The 19,505-nt window shown below is 38.1% G+C and overlaps 1 protein-coding gene across 1 annotated transcript in view; it reads left to right on the forward strand.

The window, feature by feature from the left end:
* The window catches only part of LOC137071997 (globoside alpha-1,3-N-acetylgalactosaminyltransferase 1-like), a 29,341-nt gene extending 16,945 nt beyond the window's left edge, over positions 1-12,396 (forward strand). Inside the window, exons 5-8 of the mRNA XM_067440218.1 lie at positions 3,808-3,855; positions 9,551-9,580; positions 9,689-9,826; positions 11,490-12,396. Of these exons, the coding sequence (XP_067296319.1) occupies positions 3,808-3,855; positions 9,551-9,580; positions 9,689-9,826; positions 11,490-12,180 (907 nt within the window). The 3' untranslated portion in view covers positions 12,181-12,396. The remainder of the gene's footprint in view (positions 1-3,807; positions 3,856-9,550; positions 9,581-9,688; positions 9,827-11,489) is intronic.
* Positions 12,397-19,505: the final 7,109 nt, after the last annotated feature.

Below are 19,505 nucleotides of genomic sequence, written 5' to 3' on the forward strand. Positions count from 1 at the left end.
ATTTTTCCAGAAATCAAATGCATAAATCTCTCGTCTCAAGGGGATATGAGAAGGGGGAGCATGATCATTGGACTATACTCCAGGGTTTCTACTGATAGAAAGCCATATGCTAATCGCTGAAGTAACCCTTTAAGTTCAGTCTGCCTGCTTGGCTGCTTCCACTAGTGATGGGAAGTTCGGTTCTTTTCCGCGAACCGGTTCTTTCGGACAGTTCGTTTCCATGATCCGGTTAAAAAAACCGGATCACCGGTTCTTTTACGTCGTTACGTAATGACGTCATTTCTATCATCCCGGCGGATGAAAATACATTCAAACACATCCATTTAAAGTATTTGTAATCAAAACTTAGTATAGTAATAATTATTATTGACATCATCATCATCTTGGAAACATTTTTTCATTTATGTTTTGCAACAGCACTAAATACAGTTCACCAAATCGAACTGAATCGATTGTTACAACATCTACTTCAAGATAATAGTTTTATTTCTAGTTTGAGAGACTCTCACTGTCACTGTCATGCAAACACTGAAGTTTTACACTGATTAAATAAACATACATTGACATAATACTCACACAAATCCTCAGTTCACCCATGCTCATGTATTATCAGCATTGCGCTGTCCCAGTCCGAGAGAAACAGTTCGGTTACGACGCTATCACGCATGCTCAGTATCTCAGCTCACCGGTTCTCAGAATCGAACATGTCCGAAAGATCGAACGTGTCCGATAGAAACGGTTCTCGATTCTGTACCGGTGATCCGTTGCAACCGGTCGATCTGACTCGAGAACCGCTGAATCAGTGTGTGTGTGTGTGTTGAGCACAAGGTGCTGAGCTGCGAACTGCTGCAAGCTGAATAGTCTATATCAAACCTACTGTTTTGATTACATGTAGGCCTATTTTAAAATCTGTATCGACTTAGAAATTAAATAAGATAAAAGCTGTTCCTGAAAATATCATGCATTATTGATAAAACAAATAAATGTTTAATTTGACCGTTTTACAATCCATTGTTTCCAAAACTTTAAAATAATACAGTGACAGCTTTATGATGTTTCCAAACGTGATTAGTTTTAAATACACTTAACCTGCATTTCGTTCCTCTGAACAAATAACACGCATGCGCAGCTCATCGGCTCATCGGTTCTCAGTATCGAACGTGTCCGATAGAAACGTTTTTTGATTCTGTACTGCTGATCCGAGGATCCGACAACCGCTACGTTCGGTTACACGCGCATGCTCACATTGCTCAGTATCAGCTGCTCGTGAGTTCATCAGATCTCTCAGCAAAACATGTCTCAGTTCAGCTAAAGATTGGAGTTACAGCATCTACTTCAAGATATTAGTTTTATTTCTAGTTTGAGAGACTGTCACTGATGGCAGAAAGTTAATATCTACAGTATTTGTGGGATCAGCCCTGATTTGAGACGCGACCCGTTTAGAGCGATTCAGTTCGATTTGGTGAACTGGTTCGACCGGTTCACTATAAAGATCCGGTTAAAAAGAACGATTCGTTCGCGAACCGGACATCACTAGCTTTCACTGCACACTGCTTTGCAACCCACCTCCTCCCCAGCTCCTCCTTAAACTTTTTTTAACTTAATTAATGTAATTCTTTTGTCATTGATGCATGCTCCGTTCTCAATGGGGGGGATTTACGCTGCTCTCCCAGTTAAAAAAAAATGGAGGTTGTCCCCAGAAGCTGTCTTAGTTTGTCATGGAGCTTGGAATAAGTGTGGCATACCACCAAATGTAAGTTTTGTAAAATATGTCAATAAAAAGTTGACTAAAAGTTTGTCTATGGGGTTTTCAACTTGGTCTTGACTGAAATGTTGTTTGATTATGTGATTTGGACAATAGCGGTTTAATGATGTGAGTTACATGTTAGTTGTAATTAGTTAGCAGCTCTGTCACACATGCAGTGGGGTAAAAAAGTATTTAGTCAGCCACCAATTGTTCAAGTTCTCCCACTTAAAAAGATGAGAGAGGCCTGTAATTTATCATAGGTACACCAACTATGAGAGACAGAATGAGAAAAGATAATCACATTTATTAGCAAATTATGGTGGAAAATAAGTATTTGGTCAATAACAAAAGTTAATCTCAATACTTTGTTATATACACTTTGTTGGCAATGACAGGGGTCAAACGTTTTCTGTAAGTTGCCACAAGGTTTTTTTCACACTGTTGCTGGTAGTTTGACCCATTCCTCCATGCAGATCTCCTCTAGAGCAGTGATGTTTTGGGGCTGTGGCTGGGGAACATGGATTTTCAACTCCCTCCAAAGTTTTTATATGGGGTTGAGATCTGGAGACTGGCCACTCCAGGACCTTGAAATGTTCTTTCGAAGCCACTCCTTCATTGCCTGGGTGGTGTGTTTGGGATTATTGTCATGCTGAAAGACCCAGCCCCATTTCCTCTTCAATGCCCTTGCTGATGGAAGGCGTTTTTTTTACTCAAAATCTCACAATATATGGCCCCATTCATTCTTTCCTTTACATGGATCAGTCATCCTGGTCCCTTTGCAGAAAAACAGCCCCAAAGCATGATGTTTCCACCCCCATGCGTCACAATAGGTATGGTGCAACTCAGCATTATTTCTCCTCCAAACACAACAAGTTATAAAAGTTATAACAACCCAAAAAGTTATATTTTGGTTTCATCTGACAATGACATTATCCCAATCATCTTCTGGATCATCCAAATGCTCTCTAGCAAACTTTAGATGGGCCCCAGGCATGAACTGGCTTAAGCAGGGGGACACATCTGGCACTACAGGATTTGAGTCCCTGGAGGCGTAGTGTAGCCTTTGTTACTTTGGTCCCAGCTCTCTGCATGTCATTCACCAGGTCCCCCCGCGTGGTTCTGGGATTTTTGCTCCCTGTTGTTGTGATCATTTTGACCCCACAGGTTGAGATCTTGAGTAGAGCCCCAGATCGAGGGAGCTTATCAGTGGTCTGGTATGTCTTCCATTTTCTAATAATTGCTCCCACAGTGATAACGAGTTCAAACAGGTGCCATTAATATAGGTAACGAGTGGAGGACAAAGGAGCCTCTTAAAGAAGTTACAGGTCTGTGAGGTCTTGCTTTTTTGATCTTCTTTACTTATTTTTCCAGCATAATTTGCAAATAAATTCTTTAAAAATAAGACAGTGATTTTCTGGATTTTTTTTCTCATTCCATCTCTCATAGTTGAAGTGTAACTATGATGAAAATTAGAGGCCTCTTTCATCTTTTTAAAGCTACACTGTGTAACTTTTTTTAGTTTATTCTTAGCTTAAAAACACGTAGTTCTTTCAAAAATATATGTGCTCATTAATGTATATTTCTTTCAAGTAATAAAGTATTCTCGTAAGTTTATAATATGCCATTGAAAATACATACGGGTGAGGGGTTCGAATGCTGGTCGCCATGTTGCCCCTCCATCTTGAAAGTACATTAGCCAAAGAGGGATATACCAATAAATTCAAGCTTCGCTTTTTGCGTTTTAACACTCGATGGCAGTCATGAACGAGGTCGAACTGGAAGCCATGTTAATCTTGGACTAAATCGGCCACCGTAGGAGTTCAAACGAAATCGGAATTGAGAGGAACAGAAACTAATATACACTGGATTGTCATATACCTTTACACCGCTAGATGGGGGAAAATATCACACAGTGTAGCTTTAAGTGGGAAAACTTGCACAATTGGTGGCTAACTTTTGTTACAATTGCCAGTGACGTATACTGTGCAAGAAAGCCTGCACACTGTTGGAAACCCAACAGAAGACAAGTAGTCACACTGTTTGTGTCTCCTATTTCTTAGAATAACAAAAGAATACCAGGAAAACTCTCCGCTCCTGATACCACAAGGGTGAGTACAACACTTTCTTCAATATGTTTGCTCTAATTTATTGTGACTAGTGTGTTAAGTTTTTGGAAACAGGATTTTATTTCTCAGAGCCCAGGAAATGCAATCCTCTTAAAGGGATATTTCATTCAAAAAAATAAAATTAGTCCATGGTTTACTCATTCTCATGTTATCCTAGGTGTAAATGACATATATGAGGTGTATTCTTCTTTCAAGACAAATACAATTAGATTTACGGCTGTTTCATACCGCAAGGGTGAGCTGCGCATATTTTTTTCAATGCCCATATTAATCAATGAGTGCATTCACACCGGGAGCGGGAGCGGGAGCAGAGCGTGAGCGTCAAGCAGGAGCAGCAGTGAGGTGGGGATTTCGGCGGTGACCAAATTTTTTTGCGCTGCTGATGCTCAATTAAAGTGATAGCAAACTTTTGAAGAACAAAATAAATATATCACACAAAGTGCTCAAAATGCACACAAGAAGCACATGTAGTGTGTTTTAACAATAACTGGTAAGATTTTGACTTTATTTAGATTTTGAATTTAAACTTATTTTAATTATTCAGTTTGGGTGAAAGTATGGTTATGATTATAAAAAGTAAAGTAAACTAGCCAGAAATTATGATAAACTTTATTTTAGTTTTGTATGTAATACTGTTTTTTTTTTTTTTTTTTCTTGTTTCCAGTCCAAATATCTAAATATTCTTAAATCAAGATGCGTAGATAAGTAAAATGACAAGATATTTTTCTTGTTTTCTGGAGAGAAAAAAAAAAGTGAGTTTTTGCTTAAAACAAGCACATTTATCTTCTAATGGGGTGAGAAATAATCGTATTTCTGTTTCGGACGGAAACAACATTTCAATCAGAAATAAGATATTTTTCTCACCCCATTGGCAGATAATTTCGCCTGTTTTAAGCAAAAACTCACTTCATTTTCAAAAAAACAAGAAAAAATATTTTGTCATTTTACTTATATAGTAAATGCATTTTGATTTAAGAATTGTTAGATATTTAGACTAGAAAAAAGACACCATTATTAAGTAAGAAGAGCATTTTTTGCAGTGCATCTAGCATATGTAGCGTAGGAGCCACTGCTGACGCTGTACAAACGCTTCCAGCGTGAATACTCAGTCACTGTGTAGTTATGCTGATGTGCAGTTCACACACTGCTCACGCTTGCAGTGTGAACAGGCCGTTATATTAAAAAATGCCCTTGCTCTTCCAAGTTTTTTAATGGCAAGAATGGATATTTCTGTTTTGAAGTCAATTAAAATGCATCTATCCATCATAAAAGTGCTCCACACTGCTCCAGGGGGTTAATAAAGAACATGCATTTATGTGAGGAAAAATATCCATATTAAAACTTTATAAACCCTGACTTGACGCATGCGTATTGATGAACGCAGAAGCATAGAGGATAGAGCAAAACAAAACTGGTCATGAATTAAAAGTCTAAAACAAAATTTTTTAAAGAGAAATGCCAGAGGATTTCGATATAAGAGAAGAAGGGTTTGAGTTTGTTGTCCAAGCCTATTTGTTTGAACCACAAGAGGCGTCAAAGCTTGCAATACTCCTTTAAATACCATGTCAGGGGTTATTCTTTTTTTTTTTTGTAGTGGGAACTTTATGGACTCTGATCTTTTAACCTCATTCAGCAAAATGAACAAATCATGTTAAATTCCTCTACACATCTTGTACTTACGCAAATGTTTATCACATTTGGAATAAAAAAAAAATACTAATTATAAGCTAATGCAGCCAAGGCCAAACTTTGAGAAAGAAAGGATTAATTAATTATGCAGTATGTTAGTTAACCTCACCACCGAATCTAACTTTCTTTTTTTTGTCACTTCACATTTATCATGTCTGTTTCCTGGAAAGATTAGTACACCTCTTGTGTCTTTGGATTTGAGTCGTTAGTTCTGTCATCATGTCTAATCTGGGCCGTGACAGCCTCATATGCAGTCCCGGAAACGGAATTGATCAGTTCACCTTTCGAGTCTTTGGTTTCGAGTCATTCGTTCACCAGCTCACAGCCCCATAGGCTGAATGCAGAAACAGAAATGTTCCTGTACAGAACCGATGGCATGTTGCACATGCACAGTCAATACAAAACAAATCATTCTCTGGTGCAACTAGTTGTTCCCAAGTCATAAAGATTAGTTTAAAATAACAACACGTCACTATTCTTTTGCCATAAGTCGACTCACACAAATGCATCACTTCACAGAGGCCTTTATAAACCTCCCGGAGCTGTGGGGATTACTTTTATAATGAATAGATGCACTTTTACGGACTTCAAAACAGAACTACCCATTCATAAAGCTTGAAAAAGCCAGGACATTGTATTTCTCTTGATTGTGTTTGTCTAAAATAATAATGTTTATGGGTCCTGATAATGGCAAATTTCTTATATTACCAGTAAATATGTGGCCTAGATTATGTATATAGTCACTGACAGTGTGCAAGTAAAAAAATACTCAAATACTCCAAAGTAATACCAAATTTAGCATTTTAATCAACAGAACATATTTTGACGACACAACTGACGAAACATTTGAAAGAGACAGATTATAGACATTTATTATTTTTGACGTCACTACATGGAAATAACCTGGTTTATTAATAAAGTTATGTAAACGCGGTTTACTTGCATTGTCAGTGTACTGGTTTACATTTAAACAGGGAAAACTGATTATTTAAATAAGCAATGAATAATGAAGAATAATAAATAAGAATGAGTAACACTGAGGTACTGAAGGACCGTAAGCTTTAAAAGTTATCATTAGATTTTTCAGTTGAATGCAGAAGTTGACAGGTCACCTGGGGAAATGGTTTTGGTGTAATGCGATGCAGAGGTCTAACAATAATAAAGTAATTTAAGAGCTTGAGATGTTAAGATCCATGTTCAGCCCACAGTTAGACACATCATCTACAACATACTTTTGAAAAGACAGTGGAAGTCAAAAAAGAGTCTAAAGGAATGGGGAATAACAATCTATGAGTGTAGGAGATAATTACAACACATCCCAAATGTTAAAGAAATCAACTTTCCCTTGAGCCATTGATATATAAAAGGTCATGGTAATATAAGAATATCCTGTAAGTTTCAGAGCTGAAAACTTCCTTGTTAGTAAAAGGAAAACTTTTATAGACACAAGGCCCAGAAAACGAGGCTCTCAAATAAATTACAAATTAGAAGGGTGAAAACGTCACCTCTGGGTAACTGCTTCTGTAGCCCCGCCCACCGACTCATGGATCTAAACTGATCCCGTTACAGAGCAATAAACATGCCGAAGATAGCAAGATAATCGTTTGTAAACAAGACACAGGTCGACACTGGATTTGCAGACATATTGAGATTAAAACACAATTTTGCTCCTTCTATATTGGATCCGACAGGATGGAATGGTGCAACACACTTGTGTTGTGTGAGTAAAACGTGTTTTTCATGGGCGGCCAGAGGGCTTGCAAAGCCCAACAACGTCCCAGGGCTATGTGTTTTCCAGACCAAAACGTGAGCAGGTCAGCAGGCCGGTGAATCTTAAATAGTGAAATAACCTTAACAATCCAAATCAAGAAATTCATGTTCACTCTCGGCTTAATATTTGAAGAGCACGCACACGCCCGGTTATGCGTGTGGTTCGCACTTAAAGGTGGGGTAAGTGTTATTTCAAAACCGTTTTACAAAATGGACTCGGGCCGAGCTCACAATGTGTCCGACAACTAAGTTACTACAGTCCCTGACAAAAGTCTTGTCGCTTATCTATTTTCTAGAAATACCTGATATTAACCTGATTTTTAATTAATTAATTGGTGTTAGAAATAGCTCATATGAAAAGCTAAAACCCTCCCAAATGATGTTTAATGCACTGAAATAAATAATGTTCACAGAAAAATATTTATCATTTAATCAAGACAGAAAGGTCAAATTTTGGCAAGACAAAAGTTTTGTCGCCTATACAGAAATTGAACAAATTTACTGCAAATACAAAAATATGTCAGCAAATTAAGTTGTGGTGCTGTGAGATCCAAATTTAATATCTTGTATGACTTCCATGAGCTTGAAGGACTGCATCCATGCGGTTTGGCAAGGATTCATACAATTTATTGATGAAGTCATCAGGAATAGCTAAGAAAGCAGTCTTGCATGCCTCCCAGAGTTCATCAATATTCTTTGGTTTCGTCTTCCATGCGTCCTCTTTCATCCTACCCCACATATGCTCAATGATGTTCATGTCTGGTGACTGGGCTGGCCAATCCTGGAACATCTTGATCTTCTTCGCCTTGAGGAACTTTGATGTGGAGATGGAAGTATGCGATGGAGCACCGTCCTGCTGCAGAATTTGGCCTCTTTTATGGTTGGGAATATAAGAGGTAGCTAAGATTTCTTGGTATTTTAGACTATTGATGTTGCCTTCCATCCTGCAGATCTCTCGCACACCCCCATACTGGATGTAACCCCAGACCATGATTTTTCCGCCACCAAACTTCACTGTTTTTGGCTCCAGTAGGTCTCCTGCAATATTTGCGGCGACTGTGGTGTAATTCAACAGAAGATTCATCTGAAAAATCCACCTTCTGCCACTTTTCCAGCGTCCATCCTTTTAGCAGGCTGTGGGCCTTGGCAAATGCCACACGGTTTTTCAATTGTCTTTTGTTTAGTGCTGGCTTCCGGGCACTGATTCGACCATGGAGGCCATTTCGAGACCGACTCCGACAAACTGTTCTGGTTGACACAGGGACTTCCGGTGACCAGGTCTCGTGGAGCTCTGCTGCAGTGGAAAATGGGCTGGCCTTGGATTTTCGAGCCAACAAACGGTCCTCTCGAGCTGGTGGGATTAAAATGAGCCATTTCTTGTAAAAAAAATCTTGATTAGAAATATATTTCAGCGGCACTTTAGGTCAATTTGTACACAAGCGACAAGACTTTTGTCAGGGACTTTATACTCCTAATATATGTTTGTTTCCTCTTTTCATGCTCTATATAACCCTTATCCGGTCATATGTCATTATCCATTGTAATATGTCATTAGCTGCATGGACTGCATGGACTAAGTTGTTAATGAGAACTGTTTGTGTTTTTGTGATGGAAGGGGTGACTTTTTCATTGAATATTTGACCTGGATTACTAACACACAGATTCTGCCATAGTCGTTGCCTGAGTTACGTATGTGTGGGGCGGAGCTATCAAAATAGGGGCGAGACCCTTTTGGGGGTAGGGGGTAGGGCCTTGGGAGTTGGGGGTAGGGCACTTGCCTTAAATCCACGGGGCGGGCCAAGTAATAAAAAATTAAATCAATTGCGGGTGGATAAGGGTTAAATCTTTGTGTTTCTTTGATAAATATGTTTTGAGAGCCCTGACAGATAATTATTCTGGTTGCCGCTTTCAAAACAATCCCTCCCTCGTGTGAACTGACAAGGCAGTTGAAGCTCATTAAATATGCAAATATTTTCCAATCCTAGCCGTGGGCATTTATTTCTAAGTTTTCCATGAGGCACACCCATCAAAACCAAGCATTCTGGAAAGAGCCTCAAAACCAGTGTAGAAATAGCCTCGTACTTATCCATTATAATGTTTTGAATGTAAACCACGTCATTAGTTGACCTCAGACAACAGTATAAAAAAATGTAAAAAGCCATTTCATGACACCTTTAACAACTGATTTGATTTATTATTGTTATTATTTTTGGTACAGGCTTTCATACAATCAGCCTGGTGTAGTTGGGTAAGAACATGAACCATTCTTTTTTATACATGTATTTTTCTAAACTACATGTCTTTTTTTACACTATTATGCATTTGGATTGAATGTGAATTTCCTCATTTAAAACAGCCCAGATGGCAAATTTGTTCCATTAACACCATGGTTGGCCCCAATTATATGGGAAGGAACTTTTGATCCCATATTGATTGATTCAATCTACAGACAACAAAACCTCACCATAGCAACTACAGTCTTCGCTGTTGGAAAGTGAGTTCATATCTCTCCTATATTTGATCTTCTTTGAATTGAAATTTAAACAAAATTAAATGAACTAGTTAGTGCTCTGGTTTTGTTATGTGTAGTTCATAGCTCATTTTAGTTTGCACAGGTTATGTTGTTCACCCATTGCTCTTTGATTCTCGTCTGTGTTTTGTTAACCTGATTATTCCTTGTCTATTTAAGCCTTTGTGTTTCGATTGTTCACGTGACGGGTCTTGTTCTCTTACATGGATTTTTTTGTCTTTTGTCCATATTTTTTCGTTATTATGTTTATTAATATACATTTATCTATTTTACTGTTTATTTTACTGTTTTATCTCAGACATCATGGACCTGTATTTAAAGGTTTTATTTTAACAGCATGATTTTAAACAATGTTACACATTTGAAATACATTTGTGATGCATCTCACCTTACAAAAGCAAAGCAAAATGGCTAAACAAAAAATAACTTATGCAGACATATTATCTTTGCGAGCACATGCTGTTTTTAATTCAATAAATTAAATTAAATCTTTATTGTCAAACTAACGATTCTTAGTATTTACAGTATCAAAAACTGATATAAACTCCATACCACAACTATAGTGAGACAGAGAAGAATTATTGTTTCAGTTGACCTTTTTTTAATTTTATTTTTTATGGGGGGTACTCTGGGTTCAGTCCAAATTCCAAGCTCGGAGCCCTCCCCCCGGATAGCACGCCAAATATGCCAATATATATAAAGCTTTACCTCCGTATGTATATGTGTGAACTTATTAAATAAATTTCATAAATTTAATTTATTTTATAAGTGTGAACTTATGAAATAAATAAGAGCTTCATTGTGTATTTAGTGATTAATATATAACAGAACTTTGTGAGATTGCATGTGAAAGAATGAGTGAAGGAAAACTGAAAATTACTTTTAATGATTATGAAGGGAGAGCTCTTTGCGTGCTGCCTATGCGATGTAAAAAAAAAAAAAAACCAATGATTAGGCCTATAATTTATTCAGATTTTGAATAAAAGATGTTTTCCATTCTTGACAAGCAGCCACATACAACCTACAATACAAAGGCACATCCGCATATAAATGTGGGATTCATTCTCGAAATTGTGATGACTGACAATGATAAATTATTTATGTATTGAAATCAGGCTCATATAAATGTCAGGAAAGCACGATTCCTGGCTTCATGTCAATATCCGTGGATCTTGGTAAGTTGTAAGGAACACTATCGATTCTAACCTTTAGTTTAAACTGATAATTGTTTGGTTTCTTGTGTTTTCCCTTATTAACTCCAGTCATGCAGCATCTCTTCTGCCACTCAGTTACGGCTGAGGGGGTGTGTTCCAACGGGAAAGTGACGTCAGATGCCAACCTCTATTATCAAAGAGTTCAGGGTTTATGTAACGGTACGATAACTGCTTTTTTGTTTACCGTCGTGTCTGAGTTCACTTCAACATTACACCAGGGCAGGTGTGTTAGAGCTAAACTCTGCAGGAAAGCGTCCCTCCAGGAGCAGGATTGGACTCCCCTCATCTAGTGTTTTGAATGTATATTGGAGGTCATCTTATGGTCTTTGTGAATAAATTGCCAAAAGGAGAAAAAAATTAAAATATATTGCAAGTTTATTACTTTACAAATTCTGTCCCTCTCTGTTTTTCAGGTATACACAGTTTCTTAAAGATTTCCTGGAGTCTGCGGAGCAGAATTACTTTGTTGGATTTCGTGTACATTATTATGTGTTCACTGATCAACCAGAACAGGTTCCTGCAGTGAAAATGGGTGAAAAACATAATCTGACAGTGTTGAAAGTCCCTAGTTCTAACAGATGGCAGGATATCAGTTTGAGCAGGATGGCAAGACTGGAGAAACTGATTGAGAGTCGATTGGTCAATGAAGCCGACTATGTTTTCAGCCTAGATGTGGATTCAAAGTTCTATGGTCACTGGGGGGTGGAGTCTTTGGGTCGTCTGGTAGGTGTGATACATCCTGGTTATTATAAAACACCTCGTGAACAATTCCCATATGAACGCCGGCCAGAGTCTCAAGCATTCATTCCTCATTCTGAGGGTGATTATTATTATGGTGGGGCTGTGATCGGTGGCCTAGTGGAAGATGTATATGACTTTGCTAAAACCTGCCGGGAGCAGCTGGACATTGATAAATCTAAATCCATTGAGGCAGCATGGCAGGAGGAGTCCCATTTGAACAAGTACTTTCTTTATAACAAACCCAGCAAGGTGCTCTCACCTGAATATCTGTGGCAGGACTTTAAACCTAAAACAAATGAGGTCCAATTGATTCGCTTCTCTCAAGTTATTAAAAACTATGCTGCAGTTCGACCAAATCCATAGCAGCTGTTAACTGAAACATGCAAGAACAAAACCTGCCAAATATTTTTCCATCAGCTACACAACATTTGCATGGACTGGACTGGAGGTAATGTTGCAATAAAGCAGTCTAATGATTAAATGGATTCAATGAGAGATAAAAACAGTCTATTATTATTGTTGCACTGTAACAGCATTAACAGATTATTAGGGCCCAAGCACAGATGATGTGAGGACCCTATTGGAATTGCTCAGTTCATTATTATTATTATTATTATTATTATTATTATTATTATTTGGGCCCGAGCACCGGTGGTGTGAGGACCATATTGGAATTGCTCAGTTCATTATTATTATTATTATTATTATTATTATTATTATTATTATTGTTATTATTATTATTATTAGGGCTTGAGCACCGATGGGGTGAGGACTAGGGCTGAAACGATTCCTTGAGTTACTCGAATTCAAAAAACCTTGAGGCAAAATCTGCCTCGACGCTTCTTTTAGTCCATTTAGCTACACACGGATGTTGCAGAAAGAAATTTTTTGTGGAAGGACTCGGAGTGTGCAGATTGCGGTTAGGCTATATCCGCGGTTCAGGTGGGTAAACATCCCAAACATTGCGGGTGGTGAGGCTCATCAATGTGTTTATTTTAATAAAGATGCGGAACTCATTTCACGGTAATACGAATGTCGTTCTTTAACTTTCATTTTCAGCTCACGTTGAGATCAAAGACCGCAATGCGAGAGAAAGTGGTAATATTTAGTTTCGCTATTTTTAAATGAAGACATCTGTTGAGCTTCAGGATGAGACACTGAACATTTAGGTTTCATTTGCGGCAGTTTCGTCAGCTGAGGAGATATGCAACACCAAACACTAAGGCCCTGTCCCAAATGGCACCCTAAACACCTCACGGCCTTCCCTGAGTCCGCACTTTCATGACGTAATGCCACTTTGACTGCCGGGTAGAAGTCCTCTGCGTAGCTCGCAAACTTACGGGCTCAGCTGAAGTGCGCATCGAGGGCGCATGGCAGCGGCAAAGGGGGGCGCTCACGAGCACGCTTCTTTAAGCTTAAATGACGAATGGGACACCCTACGGTCTTGTGGACTTAACGGGCACAGGCATGCAATGGCCATTGTAAGTCCACAAGCCCAACAATGCACATGAAGTGGGCCATTTGGGACAGGACCATAAACACAATGGAGTTTGCAGCTTTGCACATGGATCACCGTCATTATGATGTGTGTGAAATTTTTTATGAGACTTTGCTTGATAATATCTTCGAAATACACCATTAAAATGTTCTCAACGCTAGGCGCAACAACATCAGAACAAGCTGTAAGATATGTAGCGCTCATGCTTTCAGATCTGTGTGCTTTCATTGATTTGGTCATTTAAATCTCACACTTTAATCATATTTATAGCTATTAACTTAATAAAACAAGCAATTACAATGATGAATATGATTAGCTCAAAATTTAGATCTGTATGTGCGATGTACTTTATCTGAATTAAATACAAATTTAACTATGGTTTAGGTTATTTAAGACATGTAATTTTGCCAAAGAAGATTTGTTTTAAAGCAACCTTCTTCAGTGTAGCTAAAATGTGACGATATCATCGCACTTAAAGCAGCACTGGGTAACTTTTGCTCTCGGGGTCCCCCTACAGTTGGGAAAAAATAATGTCCTCAACTACTGTCGTAAGCTCTGTCATCCTACATCAGGGTATGCCATCGCGCATGCATTTGTTGACATGACAACCCTGATAGCCCTGAACTAGTGATGCGCGGGTCATCTCATAACCCGCGGACCCCGTATTTCTATTTTATGGTCACGGGTGTGGGGCGGGTTGTAAAAATATATACAGTGGTGCGGGACGGGCCAAATAATTTCATAAAAGCGGGTTGGTGCAGCACTAACCCCTCATTTACACTGAACACGTGTGCGACGCATTACGGCTGCGACAAGGTTTTATTCCGTCCTCCATGCGGTGCTAACTCACACCGGTAGCATATCAGAAGCGGAGCGACTGGATGCGTCAGACCACGTGATTTGCCTGTCCATTTCTTGTCTCCTACCAAGGATATATTGCCAATATACATGCAATAGCCTACGTTTGGGAGTCTGCACAGGGTGTTTATTTTGAAATTGACAGGGATTTTTGACTTTTATTTTGTATTTCCGGTGCGACTTGTACCCGCGTCCTTCAAAAATGGTATAAACACAAGCATTGACTAGAATGGGCGCGATCAGCTCCGGTAGCCGTGTAGTAGCCGTAATGCGCCGCACACGTGTTCTGTGTAAATGAGGGGTAACAGTTCCCCTGGACACTGCAGGAGGAGTTCACATGCAGGTGTTCTTCTGGCGGCGCGTGTGAAATGTCTTCATCCCAGGTACAGTCAGTGGCATATGTTTCAGCATGTCATATGAATATAATTTCATGGGTTTTATTCTTTTCAAAAGCCAAATAATCACGATGCTCACGTTTACAAGCCAGCGTCATTATAGTAGTCTATTGGTTACCGTTTTACAGAATCTATATGATACTTCAATTCAATGTTTGAGTGGTAGCTCACCGTAACAAGCAGGACAGCATCGGTCGGGCACGCCTCCTTCAGCTCACGCCAACGAGCAAACGCTGGTCCAATGTTGATCCTCGTCCTGCCTTTAATCCCATCACTTTTTCGTTTCCTCTTATTGATTTCCTCCAACAAAACATTTTCTTTCTTATTTGTCTGCGCTGCTTCAGACATGACTATATTATCCGACAAACAAAGTTGGGCTCGCACGTCCGAATGTAAGGAAGTGTGGGTGTTGGTGGAAGTGACGTATATGCCGTAAAGCAGTCGAATTCTAGTTGTAGTTCTTTTTGTTCTCGGGTTACTACCCGAAACCCGAAGTTTAAAAGTACGATTAAAAACGATACAGACCGTAACAAGCTATGGCAGACGTGTCATTCAACCTGTTGTAAGTCGATGTATCATCACAAGAGTCTTGAAAATATATTATGAAGGTTGAAAAGTTACCTAGTGCTGCTTTAACACTGATGATTTGAATTTGTGCCGATCGGGTGCGGATGATGGTTTGGTTTTAACAGCTGATGTTATAGCTGATCCGCCCATCTCTACTCTTGGTCTTATTTCAAGTGACCTTACTGTCCAATATTTTTTGCTTCTTACAAAAGCCACACAACCTTCAGAAGACAGTAAAGGCTTATATCATGCCTGAGCTGAAGCTGAAACTTCAAAGTTAAGTTGCACAACATAAATGCAATGTTTAGGCATTATTGTTATTTATATTACTATTATTTTGGTTTATTGGTTGTAGGTTTAGTTTTGGACTGAACTATGTTTACCTCTTTAAAGTAATTTGAAATAGATTTTTATAATATGGCAATTGAATGCATTAAAATGTAGTTTCACAGTTATTAATGTATGCAATTTCAGCAATAAAACTGATTTTTTCTAAAAATAAAACAAATTAGATTTAATTTAATTATTCTCTTATATATTTACTATTGCTCTTTAATAAAGAAAAAAGTAATTATCCGATTAATCGATGGAATAAACGGTAGAATACTCGATTACTAAAAGAATTAATAGCTACAGCCCTAGTGAGGACCCTTTTGGAATTGCTCAGCCTATTATTATTCTTTGCTGAAATTAAACACATTTTTGTGGGCCTAAACATGGTTGAAAACTCATGCAACTTTACACATTGGTCAGAAGTGGTGAAAATTCACATCTGATATGACTTACAGAATTAGGTGTGGCAAAATGGCTTAACAGCACCAACTAGTTGTTTAAGCACAGCTCGCATTACATTTCATGTCCAAATATAGTAGACACATGTAACAGCCCAATACCTACAAAGAGGTCACTGGAGCAAAATCTGTAAACCCAACTGGAAGTAAGATATTTAGATTTTTCTCCGCAAAATGTTTGCATTTTTTGCACTTTCCTGACGTTACATTAAGCAATGCCGCCTAGAGATTTAATCAGATCAACATATTTTGTCGGTCTAATCTGTCAAGTCACCTTTATTTATGTTGTGCTTTTTACAATGTCATTTTTACCATATAATTTGAATGTTAAATTGCAGAGACCTTGAGTTATCCCTGAAGGCCGTGTGCGAGATTTTGATACAAAATTTGACAAAGTTTGATGTTTCGCCATGAAACAGAAAGTTATTGGAACTGAGCATTGCAATGTCCAATATTCAGTTAGTCATAAAGCCACCTGTTGGCAACAGGAAATGGTATGCTTTACACTATAATTCACTCCCAAAAACTCATTTAAACATGTCATGAAGTACCAAACATGCTAAAAACCCATTAAATTTGCCAAGTGCTAATGTATGTGATTTACGCCATTTGTCCACGAAATGGGACTCCTGCTGGCAGACGAAAGTATGGCACATCAAAATTACTTTGCTGTATTTCTCTTATATTTATCTGCTTAAATGCATCTTGTTTTCCCAACGAAGTGTGAAGTCCCTTTCACAAAGCTTTCACAAGGCTTTAATCCTTCACTTAAGTGACACAAAGAGTAGCCTGGATAAGTACGGATTAAAACTGTTATCAACACTTGCATAGGTGATGTGGAAGACAAAGAAACACTTTATCTTAAAAAAAAAAAAAAAAAAAAAAACACAAAAAAAATATCTTAAAGTGAATAACAAATCACAAATGTTTGTACTTTGCAGGAGATAGCATTTATTTAGATTTGTATCACTTGGGTTTGGCTTTCGTCATATGGTCATATGTCTCTGATGTACATGGAAGGAATATCACTGACTATGTTTACATGGACAGCAGTAATCTAATTATTGGCCTTATTCTTAATAAGACAATATTCTCATTAAGTTGTTTACATGAGTTGCTTTTAGAATATTCCGTTCATGTTCCCGTTTTACATGTTCTAGAACACGGATTCATTAATGGCACGTGTTAGTACATCCCCATGCCACGCAGTCCAACGTTCCTCCCAGAATTTTATGTATCAACATACAGTTTGTCTTCGTTGTGGTAGCATAAACAGTTTCGGGTGTTTCATTTTCAAATTTTACAAAAGCTTCAAGTGCAGTTAATTATTTGTCTATGCTATAGGCCTACACATACAAATAGACTACGGTGAATACAGTTCATGGAAGATATCATGTTTATTCTTGACTATTTATTGAGAAAATCTTATTAAAACCAAATTTACTTGTAGTGTTGACAACCATTAACATTTACAATGCCAGATTCTGTAATTTGCAGGCAATTTTTGCTGTCTAGCTATAAAACATACAATAGCCTACGCTTCAAATATTTAGGATACACATGTATGTAAATATGCACTAGTCAGTTCATAGTTAGATTAAGGTGTGTACATGTCGGTAATGCACTCTGATAATGCGATTAAAATAGCAATAGCCTACTCCATATCTTAATTTGATTTGCGTTTACTTCAAGTATGACTTTAGCTGGATTAAGGTAATTAGAAATTGTTGTTTACATGGTAGTTTCATAATCAAAGTATTGTCTTAATCAGGTTAATATTGAAGTATTGTTGTCCATGTAAACGTGTTGACTGTGCTCCATTAAAGAGATCAAAGTTCACTCAGAAATTTGAATTCTGTCATTATTTCCTCACCCTTGTGTTGTTCCAAACCAATGTCCCTGTGAAGCAGTAAGAAGAACAAATTATGGCTCAAGGATATGATCACTGAATGCCTAAACAGTAATTCCACCTCCTGGAAGGCATGTCCTCACGCCATAAAGAGCAGCTGAGGAAGGAGGGATGGACTCTGAAAGGAGTTGAACTGGAGATGGTGAGAAACAGTCAGGGGTGGAATGTAGTGGAGGGAAAGAGGAGCCAGAAGCAGAAGAAGAAAGATGATCACCCAGCCAGGATGAGGCCCCCAGGGCAGCGTTGAGGGAGGAAGGAGCCATGGTGCTGAATTTGCTGGTGATATCTTGTGGACTGATGGAGATGGAGGACAAGGTAAAGCTGACTTAAGAGTCCACACAAGATTGCTGGCACTGGAAGCGGAGGTGGAGCCGCCCTGACGAGAATCCAAGGTGGAATCTAGGGGCCTGAGGATTGAAGCAGAGCCGGTGGAAAAGGGGACTAGTGGAGTTTATGTTTGTATCATTGTGGGACCGTGTTGTTTCCTCTGTTTCTTTTCTAGAACTGTGTTCTATTTCACACAGTTTATGGCTGAGTTTTAACATGTTGTACCTTGCAAGCCATGCCCACATTATTTTGTTATAATGGAAACTGGGGATAATCATTTAAATTTAAAAGCATTACATAAAGTTGATTTATTGTTTCTTTGAAGCATTACTATACAGGTTGCTTTTATGGCTAGATTTAAATATAAAAGCTATATTTATCGTTCATTTTGAGGTTAAAAGTTGTCATATTTGAATTAAATTACATGTCACTTTAATGAGCCATAAATGACACAATGAAAAGTAAATATTTCAGTGCCACATGACAGGAATATTTTACTTCCCATGTTCCTTATACACATTTATAGGGTCTGGTTTTGAATCCTGCACTACCATCACATATTTTCCTGGAAACACAGCTGATCTGGTTTGAAGAGAGAGCAGTGTATGGTATGACTTAACACCAGGAGTCATGAACTGAGAACGTTTATTGAACATAAAGTGTTAAATTACATACATTGTACAAGGACCTAACTTAGAGCATAATTTGCGATATGTAAATACATTATTAATTTAAAAGCAAATGTAATGTCAGTCAGTTTGCAATTTTGTGCAAAAATTGTGCAAAATTGTTCCAAACATAGAGATCTGTTCTGCTGTTTTCTGAATGATGTAAAGAAATAAAAAATGTTTTAGTCAGTAGCCTACACTTCGAGTAATGACAGTACTGATGAAATGGGGGTTTCACTTAGAAGACAATTGCCTTTAATCTCTAACAAAAACGAGCCAATGGCATGAAAACAACCACTGGCTCGTTTTGCTTTGTCTTGTGTTTTGGAGAATCGGGAGAGAGGTGATGGGGGAAAGGGAGTTTTTTGTTTTGTTTTTCACATTCAAAATACTGATCTAAATTCATTTTTAAGGATAGCATTGTAACAGATTTTTTTTATCTTGACATTTACTGGACATAGTTCTAAATGAAATGACACTGCTGACGAAGTAATATGATGCTGTCTACATTAATCAAAGATTCGAACAAGGTCACCCGAGGCTTCAAAATGAAGTTAAAGATGAAGATGTCTCAGATATTTGCATAATGGCAAAACTACGAAGATGAGATTTTAAGAAAGTCTGTAGTGAGTTTGACCAACATTTCAGGGGGGCCTACACAAATTGTTGTCCTGA

This window comes from Pseudorasbora parva, chromosome 3 (genome assembly GCF_024679245.1).
Source record: "Pseudorasbora parva isolate DD20220531a chromosome 3, ASM2467924v1, whole genome shotgun sequence".
In the NCBI taxonomy this organism is placed as follows: domain Eukaryota; kingdom Metazoa; phylum Chordata; class Actinopteri; order Cypriniformes; family Gobionidae; genus Pseudorasbora; species Pseudorasbora parva.